Raw genomic sequence first — 14,627 nt, 5'->3', positions numbered from 1 at the left:
CTGGTATTTTCAATCTAGCGCTATATTGGTTTGTAACAGAAAGGTTTTGACATCCACATCATTCTCTGGTTGATCTGGGAACTGGTATGTCATTTGGGTTTTAACTCTTTACTACCTCTCACAAACAGCTGAGTTCCTGTTCCTTCTGTGGGGTGTGTATCTTTGTTTTGCTGTGAGGACCGTCCCCTCAGCATTTCATGAGCCACGCTACATGGCCATCGCAGTGCACAATGAGCTCATCCTCTCTTTCATATTCCACATTTTAAGGTGAGTGACTGCCATCGAGGACTTCCTCCTTTCCCTCCTATCCCTGTCTTATCATTATTAAAGGGGACCTATTATGCTCAGGTGTCCCCAGAATGTGTCTGCGAAGTTTCAGCTCGAAATACCCCACAGATAATTTATTGTACCATGTTTATTGTACCATTTTTTAGTGAAAGCAAAAACATGCTGTTTAGACAAGCTGGTTGTCAGACGGCTCGTCCTCTGAGTATTAGGGTGTACTCACACTACGGGCCCTATCAAGCGCGACGCAAGTGTTCTTTGCTAGTTTCAGCCCGACGCAGTTATCATTTTCACGTCCTGCGCCACATTGTGTAAATGGCAAATGCATTTGCACCCATTTGTGCGCCCATGGGCGTGCTGGTAAAAAAATAATAATTATGCTCCAACAATGCAATGCTGTGTTCAGGCATGTTCACGCATTGAGGCAACTGAAATAGACTGCGCCATTGACCAACAAAAAACAAAAAAAGATCGTTAAATAGGGCCCTGCATGCGTATCGATTGTGTACACACAGTGCGGGTACATAATTATGTTCAAAAACAATACAAAAGTAAATTTTGCATAATAGGTCCCCTTTAAGTCAATATCTCTCGCACTTGCCTTCACTTGATTACACTAGACTAAAAGCCAGATGCTGTTGTTATATGGACTCCCTGCTGAAAAAAAAACCCCTGCTGCATATCATATGTTGTGTTTTGGAAGATGGTCCTTATCTTGGGATGCTTGTGATCTCAACACACTGTTTAAGTCAACCTCTGTGAGCAGCTCTTGCCTGATTTCCCACTGAAGCTAAGCAGGGTTGAGCCTGAACGGTACTTGAATGGGAGCTCAAAAGAATGGAAGAGCACCATAAAAGTAGTCCATATGACTCGTGCTCTGTTTTCCAAGTCATTTGATAGCTGTGTGTGAGGTACAGATCCAAATATAAGTTGATGTTCTGTTAAACTGATGTTCTGTTAGCCTTCGGGTGTAGAATAAGTTGACATAGTTGCAAAGTTACTTATAGTCAGTAGAATGTCTGTTAAGGGACCATAAAAAAAATATATGTTAACAGATATTAAGCAGACCGTCTACTAATACTCTAATGAGAGTTAGTTGACATGTAGTTGCAAAAATACTTATAGTTAGTAGAATGTCTAAAGTGGACCATTGAAATAAAGTGCAAATTAATATCCATTCTGATAGGTCAGTTTACTATTGATATTATTGTTTAAACGCTGTCAGCCTTCTCTACATTTCGGGCTGTGGTAAAACCACGTGTTTGGAATAATTGTTTTAGTTTTTAGTTCTTATGTCCATTTTTAATTCATCTTAAGGAAAATCTGCCTCCCTTGTCCGACGGACCGCCACTGCATTCTAAAAAATCAGTTTAGGGCTGTGGAGTGAATGAATAACTTCAGCGGTAATGAGGCACTCATTCAGGCAGGGACTTAGCTTGAACTTTTACACAAGATAAAGGCGGTTGACTTCAAAGGCAGGTCATGTGATTTTTAGAAGCGTTGCATTGCTTGGTGCTCTCTCCACTGTTTCTACAGTAATTAATCGTAGTACAGAGCCATGGGATAGTGTTAGTTAAGGATCTGTATTCTTGTGTAACAGCATCCATGTCCTTTCATCATAAACATTAATTAATGTATTGTGGCAGCCAGTGTTTTCAGCATACACACACAGTTTTCAGCATACACACAGTTCACCTCAGCAATCTCAGAAGGTGATGTAACAACAGTAAGAGGAAAACTTTTTTTTTTTTTTAAAGGTTCTTATTTTCTTCATATGTACGGACATGTCCATTCTATTCAGTGTATCAGTCATCTCAGAGGGACCATCAATTTCCAACCAGATTAAAAGAGCTGAACGCAACAGAGCTGCAACTTCACAGCAAACATAGTCCCAGGTGAAGACAGTCTCCCAGCAGGCCAGCACAGATAAACCTGAAGAAAAAAAAAACATCTATGCACAGATGAACACAGCATAAATCTAAATATAAACCTGCTATATTGGAGACTGCCAAGGACTCACTTAGAAGTGCACATGCTCTGACGTGTTGAGCCATAGTGGGCATTGCAGTTTCAAATTTCAGTTGTTTTCATCCAAAGATGGCAGACAAAGCTGAAGGAAATAGTGACAATAAATCTCTTTTTATTCAGTAAAAAAGTAGAAACAGTAGTGGTACGAAACAGATGCATCTCGCTGAAATATTATTTCAAGTTTTCAACTAAGAGAATCATAGGATATAGAGTACTGACGTGTTAGCTTAGCTACATGCTAATCAGCAGTCAGAGTTAACTTTTGAGCATTTCTCATGGGCGCAGGAATTACAGTAGGGCTGCACACCCTGTTTTCACAGCATTGTAAATGCAAGCCAAATTGTTGTTCATAAAGATTTAATAATTTTTAGCATTTAGTAATTTATTTGTAATAAACTCTTAGTGGGCTATTAAAAAGTGTTTTTTATATGTTGAATTATTAATTTTTTAAACATACTCGCAGAGTGTGACATCATATTGTGACAGTTGCAGTGTGCATAAAAAAGAATTTGCACGCTCTACTCCTTAGCGCAAGTCCCCCTTCGGTGTTGTGTAAGGTAGGCAGGTTTTTTTTTATTTTTGTTTCCTGTCCCTCTTTTATTGCATGTGACAGTGTAAACAGCTCAAAAACCCTTTTATTTAAAGGCTTAATTAATGGCCCGTAGACCTGTCCCTTGCATTACGACTGCAAGCAGTATCAATAGGCTAATGTCAAAAATGTGATGTGCAGTCAAATGTCCTGGTGTGTATGATATTTAAACGAGTGTTCTCACCGATTCGCTTGTTGTGAGTGCAGTCTGCATTCTGATAAAAAAAATAATAATACTTCCAATGTCTGTGGGGGAGAAGAGTGAGCGAAACTTGTTGCATTAGATGCTGCTTCAAAGCTGGACAAAGTTTTAACATTTACCCTTATTACCCACGATGGCTGGGGCTATACCATATTTTGAAATGTCATGATTCAATCACGATTGCATCAGTATGTTTATTTAATTATGTATGCGTTCATATGAAATAAGTTTAATTAATGAAGAAGTTGGTTGTCTGAATAAGCGTTTCTGAATGTGACCAGAGTCACTTCTATGATGCACATGTACCAGACAAAAGTAGAGAGAAAGATAAAGGAATGTCTCATCTTGCGCAGATTTTTCAAAGTTTCAGCCACGATCCAATTATGATAACGAATTAAAAAATTTGGGGAAGTACCCAAAATTGTATTGTATAGAAATTGTAATGGTTTTATTTTGTTCAGCCAAGGTGATTATACATTTTTCTGTAAATCCACCCACAGGTTCACTCTAGCCCCTGAGCTGCACCCGGATTGGATGCTAATGCTATTCTTTGCTCATACACACTTGACAGTGACTGTCACTTTGGGGTTACTGCTTGTGCCAAAGGTAAACCCACCAAACAGCTTTCATTTTTGATAATGTGTTGGCTAAAATCAAATTTTACAGAATCTCTTAAATATCCATGCCTTTTCCACAGTTCTTGTTTGCGGGCACACATCTAAGGGATGACATTGCTACGGAGGCCTATGAAGATGAATTGGACATGGGGCGGTCTGGGTCATACCTGAATAGCAGCATCACGTCTGCCTGGAGTGAGCACAGTCTGGATCCAGAGGATATTCGGGTAGGTGCCCTGTTTTCTTTCCTGCTTCTTTTTCCTCTTGACTCTCTCCTGCCTTAGTAATTAACTAAAATTTCATAATCTGCAATCTTTTGACCCCTTGTCCTATAACCGATGAAGATACTGAGCCATGGCAGTTTTTTATTGCAGACACCAGAGGAAATGGGCCAGCTAAGTTCTATTAATGGCTGTGGCGTAAGGTCTTGCGACAGTCTTTGGGAAAAACGTACCAACGTGAGCAGAGGTTTTTGTTTGTTTGTTAGAGCTGAAGAAGTCTCTCACAGAAGACCCACATTTTGTTCATAGGAAGGGCACTTTGCTAATAGGATAAAGTTCTGCACTTGGTATAATATTTGTTGATTGACTTTGACACGGCTGTTCTAAATGCTTTGAAGTTCTTCAGAGGCTGTTTCAGACCTAACAATAAAACACAAAATTTTCATATTTGACACCGTCCCAGACTGTCCTGTCTTTAATTAGTGTAAAACAGCATGTTGGTTTGGTCTAACGTCTTCGAGGCACTGTCTGTAGTTGCATATAATGACTTCTGCATGTTTTCTGTGCAATAGAGCGTCTGCTTCAGTGTAACTAGAATCATTTTATTTTTACATTTCTACATGTTGACATGTGTTATGAATTAATGGCCCGTTTTGTCTTTAAATCTACAGGAAGAGCTGAAGAAACTCTACTCCCAGCTGGAGATATATAAGAGGAAAAAGATGCTGGCCAACAATCCTCACCTGCAGAAGAAGCGCAGCTCCAAAAAGGGCCTAGGCCGCTCTCTCATGCGCCGCATAACTGAGATTCCAGAGTCAATGGGTCGTCAGTGTAGCCGTGAGGACAAGGACCTGGGTGAACATGGGAGTACCCGCAACAGCATCTGTGTCCTGAGAAAGAACCCTTTTGACCCTTCACACTCTGTTAAGCCTGCCAAAGATGAATCCTTGAAGAGCAAAGTTTTCTCCCTTAAAAAGTCCCACAGCAGTTATGACCATGTTCGAGACCACAGTGAGGATTCCAGCAGTTCGATGACTGACAAGATGGAAGTCGCAACCACAGAAGGCTCCCTCCTTGAAACCTTAATGGGCAAGAAGCTGGTCAAAAAGTCCTCTGAGAAGATTGATGCAGCCAGTGAGTCAACAGAGTCAGTTCCCTTGGTGTGCAAGTCAGCTAGCGCTCACAACCTGACAGCTGATAAGAAACCTATTCACCCTAGAACATCCATGCTGCAGAAATCTCTAAGCGTTATTGCCAGTGCCAAAGAGAAAACACTTGGTCTAACAGGAAAGGCCCAAGCAGTGGAAGATTCAACAAAGAAAGCTAATCAAAAGAACAAGGATGTCAAGACCTCAGCTGAAGCTGAAGAAAAGGAGGGTTATCCAAAGATGATTGTCAGCCAATCAGTGGAGTACAAGCAGACAGCTGCCAAAACCGGTATAATGAAGCCACAAATGAGTGGAAGCCAGCCCTCCATTTGCTCAGAAACAGCCAAGGGGAAAGATCTGTATGACCTTTCAGAGGTGTGCCCTTGGGAACTGGAGGACTTGCCGACCCCCTCTGAAAACAAGGTCCAGAAACATGTGTCCATTGCCCCTGAGCAGACCACCACAGTCCATGGAAGTAGCAACAAAGCGACAAAGTCGCAAAAGCAAAAAGGCACAGAGCAGTCACCCTCTATGGCCAGGCATCCAAACCAGAAAGTTGCAGATAGAACAGACATATGTCCATGGGAAGAAGGAAATGAGGACCATAGTCAGGCAATGGTGTCAAAACCTAACTCCACTAGTAAGCCTGCCATATCCCAACCCCAGGCTTCCGGAGAGGTCCCCAAGGGTCTAAAAGCTGACATTTGTCCATGGGACTTTGAGGAAGTGTCAAGCAAGCCAAAGGACTCAGCTTGCTCCCCTGATAAGAGCAGACCAAAAAAGGGCACCACACCAGCTGAGATCAAAGGCAAAATAAGCTCCTCGCCTACTGAAGTCAAGGGCAAGGGTAATACACCTACAGAGGGCAAAGTAAAGAGTGTTCTCCCCGAACCTACTAAATCCACAGGCAGCTCACTGCAGCCGCCCCCTAAAGCAGAAGTGTGTCCATGGGACTATGAGACTGTCTCTGGTCCAATCTCTGAAAAGCCCCCTTGTTCCTCTCAGGTTTCTAAAACAAAGGAGACCCCTGCTATAAAGAAGGGAACTTCCCCTGTCAGAAAATTAGAGATGGAAAGAGAGAAAACAAAGGATCCAGATGATGACAAAAAGAAATCAAACACAAAAGACAGGTTCACCTCTGGCAAGGCGAAAGAAAGACCTGTCAGCCAGTCTACACTGGCTGAAGTTTGTCCATGGGATGTTGAGAGTAGTCAGGAAATTGTCTCAATGGAAAAACAAAAAAGCCCAAATGTTGCATTAGCAAAAGGCAAGCAAGCAGATGTATGCCCTTGGGATTTTGAAGATGCCGCAACTAGTAAAGACGTCAACAGGAGCAACAGTTCATCTACTAGCAAACAGATAAGTTCAAATTCCAAAGGCAGAGTTACTAGTGGTGTTAAAATGGCAGATGTCTGTCCTTGGGAATTTGACGACCAAGCATCAACAAAAAAAGCATGACACTTTACCTGAGTGAACCGTTAGTTAGTTCTCATTATATGTGCTTTTTCTTTCATAAATACACCATAGAATATAAACTTTAATAGATTTTTTTGGTGATTTGGAGAAGAAAATCAACAAGTCGCACAAGCTGCCTTTCTCTTCAACCTTTTGTTTTCCCTTTGTGTTTTTTTGGAATAAAAAAGAAGAAAAAAATACAAAAATGCAACAACTCACCAGGCATTCCAGATTCTAAAGTATTGGTTGAACCTTTAAATAGAAACGGTAGTTTACAATTATGCAACTCTTTATGTGCAATGTAAACAAGATGCCTATACTCACCACATGTATACTCATTAACATTTGAACCCTCATAACAGCTGCATCTGTAGCCCCTCCTTGACTGTGGCTTCCACAAAAGATTGTACAAGTTCCTGAGGGTGTGGACCATGCATGACGTGTCATGGAGTAAGCCTGATCCATTTCCTTGTTTTGATTTGATTCATACATTATCGTTTGGTTTGAGTAAAACATTTTTGCCAAAGATAGCGGTAAAATCCAATAAATCTAAGAACTCAAACCTCAACAGCATAATAGAGTACCACTACATTTGTACAGTGAGCCGAATTCATATGGCTGCTAGAAAATTACCCTGTAGCACTTTAGTAAAGAAGAAAGACAGATGTAAACTGGACATAACTCCATTCATATTTTCCCTTGTTTGTCTTTTTGGCCTTGGTGTTTTATGCTGTTCTGCAGTGAGATCATATGTGCACATTTGCAACACTTTTTTTAGATTTCTTGACTAGAAAGAAAGCTAGTAAAAAAAAAAAAATTAAACATTTCCAATGCTTCCAAATTTGCTGATATATTATCCTGAATGTGCCTATTTAAATAGTCCTGTACCAGTCTTACTTTGTATTGGGAGATGTGAAACCTTTGTCATAGCCCATAAATATTTATTGAAACACTTTATGAAAATCAGCATCTTATTTTTGAAAAGAAATGAAGTTTAGTTTATATATTAGCAATGTTACAAAATTGTAAATGCTTTTTGAATGGGGTATGCTAGGGGGAAAAAATCCACTACTCAGTTCATGGGACCATAGATACAGTATAATTTCTCTCAGCGTAGGGCACAATCATTTAGGTTTCTGCATCTATAATGACTTTCCTTTTTATCTTTTACAATTAGAACACTCATGATAATATACAAAACGTATCAAATTCCAGTGTAGGTCATATCAAATTCTGACCCAAGCCTTAATTTCTTTATCATGTGTCTGGTATCTTTAACATTTTATGATGATTACATCAGTTTACAAATAAAAATCTAGCTTTTACTGTATTGTTTTTTTGGAAATTGTACGATTTCTTAGAAGAACATTTTGAAACATCCCCAGAGACAACTGATGTGAATTCAACAATCTATCTAAATTATTGTTGGAATGTTAACATATCTCTTGTATGCCTTCTCACATGGTCATTGGTAATCTGTAATGATGTCAAGGTAATGGTGTCACAATACATGAGGCATGAACTGCTGTACAGTACGATGCCCAGTAATGAAATATTCATATAAATGTTGACATATTGCAATTGCAAATGGTTTTGACCCAATCTTACAGTAACTAAATGTTTTTTTTTAATGTATTGACAGATTCTTGTGTTTTGTATGTGCGCACTATGAATTAGCAAGAATACAGAAGAAAAGGTTATACCATGTACATATGTTATGTGAACCAAAGAGGTAAAAAAAAAAAAAAAAAAAAAAATTGTACCTAAATATATAATTCTTGACATTCTGTGAAAGAATCAAATGATGTCACACTTCCATCTCTCTAAGTGGGGTAAATTGACCAATGATCTCTGGGTATCTTCCCATGTTATATTAACACAGTGGGTCATTTCTGTTCTGCACTACTTTTAGTCTTTTACCAGACTTTCAGAAATATGCTCTGGTCAAGCTTGACATGATTAACTATCACTAAAGAATTTAAGGTTTAATGGGTTTCTATATAGAACCCTAGGGTTATTGACTGAATTTTAAAGAGAAAAATTTAAAAAAAAAAGAAAAAAAAAAAGTTCTATATAAGGAGAAATGCATTTAATAATTGCATAATACTTTCATGTTTAATGGGTTATTTCCAAAAATGAATTAAAACTAAATTAATTCAAAGTAAATCCAAAAATGAATCCCATGATTGAAACTCCTAAAAGGTTTTTGAACCCTTTAAGGTTCCATTTAGAACCTTTTCTTCAAAAAAATGCATCTCATATTATTTCCATCTTTAAACATTGTGAGTTTAATATTTGATACAAACTGTACAGCGGAGTAAGAATGACCCAGGTAGTATTTTATTGACTACAAAGCAGCAATCAAGAGAGTATCACCACCTTCCAAAATTTATATAATCTGCTTATAATTTAGAACCCAGAATTTCTGCTATCCTCATCAGGATATGTGCTCATGGATTTCTAGGTACACTAAAGGGATCTTTCAGCAACCTATAGATCTACTGCTCCTAAACTGTCTAGTCATCTCATACTCTGGTAAGAATAATACACTCTCCAGAGTCCGTTCTTAATGTATGCCTAGATGGATGTGTAAAATTGACCAACTTTGTTACATAGAGAATGTTTCTGGGAATGGTTGTTGTATCGTAGTGCATCCCTCTAGTTTACAAGTTTTACTCATCTGCAGGTTGATTTCTATGTAGTATGATGTAAGCACTCAGCTCATGACCTGTTAATGTTAATGGTAACCTTGCCTATTACATTGTCTTAGTGCAATGTTTAGTTCAGTTTTTGGAGTTTACAAAAGTAATTATTTATCTATTTATGAATTGATTTTGGTTATTTAGCTCGTTTACTTGGGCCCCGCGTGTCACGTGTTGGGGGAACACTCCTACTACTTAACGCGGTATTGTCTTAGCTCTAACTCTCGTTGCTTCTGCATGATAATGAGAAATTAGTAAGACTGATGTTTCACTGCCCTTGATAGAACTTTAAAAAGAATCTTTGATCTTTTTTGGACTGTTACAAGTTGTATAGTGAGTGAAACTGTACCCTACCCACTGTATTATGTGCTTGTTATATTAAATGCTCTATGACAAGCTTATAGCATACACATATGGAGATATTTGGTAGATTTATATTGTGTAATATTGTGATAGCATGTACATAAAAATACCTCCTCTGCAATAAATATTTCTACAAAAAGCAATTTTGTGTTGACTGAATGAATCAAAATGATGAAAATATGTTTGTTTGTTTTTTGTAAAAGGTTTACATAAAGCACCTACATTGAAAACTTATTACTTTTCACAAGAGTCTAGTACATATTGGAGGTATTCTTCCCTGGAGGTAAGAACTTTCCATTGACAGGCTATTTCGTGACTTAGAATTTCCGAGTAAACCTGTAATCGATGAGAGGTGTGCGTCTTGACACAAAATTTGAAACTGTCTCTCCACTGTTGCTGGACAATAATATTTCTGCAGATAACTAATATTCCTTTGGTCAAAAATAGCTCTACTATTTGGGTAGAAGTTAAATGTTTCACTGGTTATCATTATTTCAATCGTCACAATTTCAAGACATGTCTCCTGTTTTCTGTACACACTATGAGCAATCATTTTGAGGATTCACTCGCACATTTAAAGTTGCCATTTTTGTGAACAATTCATCCATATATGTTTCTCTCTTTTTTTTTTTACCTCATAATGTTGAATCAAAATTTCATAACTCTACCTTTTCTCTGGTGGTGTATGTCATTCTTCACCATTCATTTAGTCCAAAAACCTGGCCATCCACAATCAACTGCAAGATCACATTCATTTTTGACTGCATCTCAAAATCCAGTGAACAAACAAAAGATAGAACCAAGTCCCTGTCTTGGTTCTTGGTTTTTACACACAATCCATATCCTTCATGTCACAATACAGAAGAAAAGTTCTGTTTATAATTCCAGGACATTAAGGGGCCATTTACACAACACTAAAAACGGAAAACTTTAATGTGTTTTGACCAATCATTTACACGTCAACAGCGTTTTGGTGGCCTGAAAACTCAAGCATTTGAAATCTGGTTTCAAAGTGCACGTTTTTTAAAGCGATAGCTTTATCGTCTCTGTAAACAACACAAACGCGAATTAGTGAAAACGGTGACATCATGTGCATGCGTAATAAATGTTCATTATATAGGTAGTGGTGTTTCCTTACAAAGTGACATCGCCAGCTACTGGCCAGCACACAGCATTGTTTTAGATTTTAGGTAAGTTCCGTCTCAAAATAAATTAATGCATGTAGCCCTGGTTCACTTTGCATTCACTGTGTCATTTTTAACACTGAACCTAAAAATACAAAGCAAAAAGCTTTTATGATGTGATAAAAGCTTTTTGCTTTGTATCTTTAGGTTCAGTGTTAAAAATGACAGAGTGAATGCAAAGTGAACCAGGGCTACATGCATTAATTTATATTTTGGTCTAAGCCAAAAGAACTAGGAGATCTGAACTACAAGTGTGAACACACACTTAGTACTAAACCATTTTTCACAGCTTTAGGACTTTTGTTACAACACTAGCCCTGTTTACACCTGGTAGTAAACGGGGTCTAAAACATTTGAGCTTTCTTCTTCCAGTCGAAAACACATTTGACCGGATTGCTTTCGTAGTGTAAATGCTCATGTGGTCGAATGCGTTCGAACAGCGACAAAAGACCGCCTACTCTCCATCTACTGACCTAACGCATAAACATTATGGGAAGTGCACTAGCCAGACGGGATTTAAACTTTGTCGACTAAAGACCCAAGTTTAAATTGAATACTTGACTTGACTAAGCACAATGTTTTCACACCATTCCTGATTTCTAACACACTCACAGCGTTTGGTGTGGTGTTGCGGCTGTCAGAGCAGAAACGAAAGCTGCTGCTCTCCGTGTGTATTCCGTTGTCTCCGGTCGCGTTCATATGTAAAATGAATTTCGTCCATTAGATCAAAAGATCTGAAAAAGGCCATTCATGTACCCACCCATACACCTTCCCCTCGAAGAAATCAGGACAGAAGTGGTCGTAAGTGGACAAAAGAGACGGATTAAAACACCAGGTGTCTATGGGTATTGTGTCTCCATCTTCTACTTGTCAAGTCAAGTCACCTTCATTTATATAGCACTTTACAGTGATAATAGGAAATTACAGTAACAGAGATTGTTTTGGCTTTACAGCAGCTCTAGAATAAAGTTATTGTCCAGCTAGTTTCGATTGATTCACTTCCGTTGCAAAGATCATTAGTTATTAATTTAGGGTCCGCTTACACGACACCGTTCTAACAGAAAACCATTAATGTGCTATAGGTATGCGTGTTTGAATATATATGTGCGCAGGCGTGTAGTCCTTCTTTACAAATTGACCTCAACAAATTACTTGTCTGGCCTTACAAATTGACCTCAACAAATTACTTGTCTGGCCTTAAAAAATTATAATACAGAATTATTTATCGCTTACCATGTGAACCGGAACTATTTTGACAATGTTTTATCTGTACAGAGGTAAAGGGAAGAGAAGGAGGCCTTCACAGGGGAGAGATTGGTTGACACTTCAGGACTGCGTTGTCGTCGTGTCCAGGCGCAGGTCCTTCGTCAGATCTGGATACGGCCTGGATCCGGCGGACTGCGGTAAACCTCGGGATAAACAGAGAGACTAATATTAGCGTAGACGCCATTCTTCTTTTGATGTAACAAGTACATCAGGATTTATGGGGAGTGTTCCTGGTTCCGGCTGACCTGATCTATGCAACCTAACATTGAATTTTAGAAGTTTATAATGTGTTATGTGTATGCTAGGTCAAAGAGATGTGTTTTTAGTTCAGATTTAAACTGAAAGAGTGTGTCACTTTCAACAGGATTCTCAGTGGGTGTTTCACTGAGTAGGGAGAATCTACTTGTGATCCGATCGACCAAAACGCATCTTAATACCAGGTGTAAACAGGGCCATTGATGAGACCGTTAAAACAGTTCCATACAGAACCATGATAATTGCATCATAGCCAACAGCGGTTCAAATATGTTGCATTTGCAAAAATCTCTTGGTTGGTTTTGCCTTGTCAGCATTTTTGCTTTCATTAATAATGACTGATCTCCACACAAAGGCTCCAGCTAAGTGGTCATGGCCTATTCTCAAAGTAAATTTGTATCCTGGCAGTCTTAGTTCTCTGCAAGGTTTGTTTACTTTAAACTTAAAGGAAGCCTTTTAAAGCCTTCTACATTGTAACCACTTTAGGATATTCATATGCACGTTTGGCTCAGCTCCGGAAAAGCTTTTATGGAGACACTGTAGTCTTTCTGACAGGGATCATTTGGTGCTCAGTATGGGGAAAGTGGATAAGATGATATTGGGTTCTTCCTCATATTTCTGTCAATAGCCAAGCTGCTGAAGATCAGTCTAGCCAACTGCCTTTTGAATGTGGTGCAAATACTTGATTCCTGTTCAACCAGGAAGTTTGCTTTTGCAAGCTGTTTCAAACGGCCAAAATAAACTCCAAATGAACTTCGTTTTTGCCTGATTTTGTTCTAAATTGTCACACCAGATAGTTTTTCGATATCGGGGCCTTAAGCCTTATAGCACACCTCTCTCAGGCCCGGTTACGCACAAAAGGAAAACTCGATACTTTATTTACATATCAAGGTTATGATTGTTCTTAAAGGCCCCCTGAAATTCAAAATTTAAGTTTTTTAGCTTTTAGTATGAATATGTTAGATTTGAGGTTATGAATAAGCTGGTGTGTTCCAAAACAATGACAAAATTCACAATTAGGAGATATAAGCATTCAAAACATAGAGTCTCTCACTTCCGCTAAAATGGATCTTCAGCTTCTCATCACATCTTCTGTCCAATCAAATGCTCTCTAGAATCGAAAGCATCCCGCCCCTCTGCTATAAAGACCACCTGGCCAACGCAACCGTTGACACGTCACAGAGCAATATGGGTTGGAGATGTGTGTTAGGTTGCTCAAACGCTCGAGTTTTATTTACATTTTCCAATGCAACCAATGTTGGTGAGAGTTTAAGAATGAAATGGCGAGAATTTATTCACACCTCTACTATTGAATCCAACGTATCATCAGCGCTCGGATTCGCTTCCATGCTGCTGTCAAGTACGACTTGCAGTCTGCGAGGTAAGCTAAACGCTATTGGCTATAAAGGAGGAGGAGCCATTCATGTCCCGCCTTAGCTTCCTGTTTCAGTGGAAATTATGCCAATGCATCACACAAAGCTGCGCATTCCAAGGCACATCAGTGGGCCTTTAATGCATTTTCTTCAGTAGAAACACCACTAATAATACTACAAAAACTTTGTCAGTGCATAATTACATATTAACGGGGGAAGATAATGGGGTGACCAAACTGAAGTCTTGGCTACTGTAGCATTTTTCCTCTCCTTCCAACAAACTCTACAGCCCAAGCTTCATCCATCCTTCGATACTAAAGGTTTAATGACCTAAGGTCGCTGTAAACTCTTTGGATTGTGAGTCCTGATGAGCTGTAATGTAAGGTAAAAGCATACTAAAAGAGTATAAACAAATCACTTTAGCATTGATTTCTCTTTTCAAGAGCACTCTGTCAGTGGAACGAACAGCCAATCAATATAGTGAGACTGGCCTCTCTCTACACTGGCACAAATGGAGAAGAATGTTGTTTCAGATTTGCTGCATCACATCTGTGTCTAAAGGGTGAATGCAGAGGTCATTTCATATTTCATAAATGATTCATACATGTCATAAATTATGAGGAGCCTTTTATTTTCAGTATATTAAATACAGATTTTAGCGATGTCATAACCGTGACCTATAGCGTTTAGCACACATGCTCCAGAGAGGATGAGTGGGAGACACAGGTTTGATTCTGGCCTGTGTTATGACTCACTTATATCCTCATGCCCAAAACCAGCAGGGAAGTAAAGATTAATTAGGCTACTTAGTATTTCGAAATCTCCAAATACAGCAGCACTCCATCTTCATGAACTAAACCTGATGATAATGTTCTCCAGCATGACTTCAGAGTGTTCCAAAGAGCATCAAATTAAATCTGAATGAATCTTCATTTGTAC

General features: G+C 38.8%; 1 protein-coding gene across 2 annotated transcripts in view; it reads left to right on the top strand.

Moving 5' to 3' along the window:
- gpr158a (G protein-coupled receptor 158a) overlaps positions 1–9,753 on the top strand; it is a 106,304-nt gene extending 96,551 nt beyond the window's left edge. Inside the window, exons 8-12 of one of the 2 annotated variants that reach the window (XM_084103576.1) lie at positions 129–267; positions 3,605–3,710; positions 3,802–3,948; positions 4,096–4,179; positions 4,614–9,753. In XM_084103576.1, the coding sequence (XP_083959702.1) occupies positions 129–267; positions 3,605–3,710; positions 3,802–3,948; positions 4,096–4,179; positions 4,614–6,548 (2,411 nt within the window). In that variant the 3' untranslated portion in view covers positions 6,549–9,753. The remainder of the gene's footprint in view (positions 1–128; positions 268–3,604; positions 3,711–3,801; positions 3,949–4,095; positions 4,180–4,613) is intronic. The other variant, XM_084103577.1, reaches the window with a different exon arrangement.
- Positions 9,754–14,627: the final 4,874 nt, after the last annotated feature.

Source organism: Abramis brama (assembly GCF_963993115.1).
Source record: "Abramis brama genome assembly, chromosome: 24".
Classification (NCBI taxonomy): Eukaryota; Metazoa; Chordata; class Actinopteri; order Cypriniformes; family Leuciscidae; genus Abramis; species Abramis brama.
This window is presented reverse-complemented; position numbering and strand designations above follow the sequence as displayed.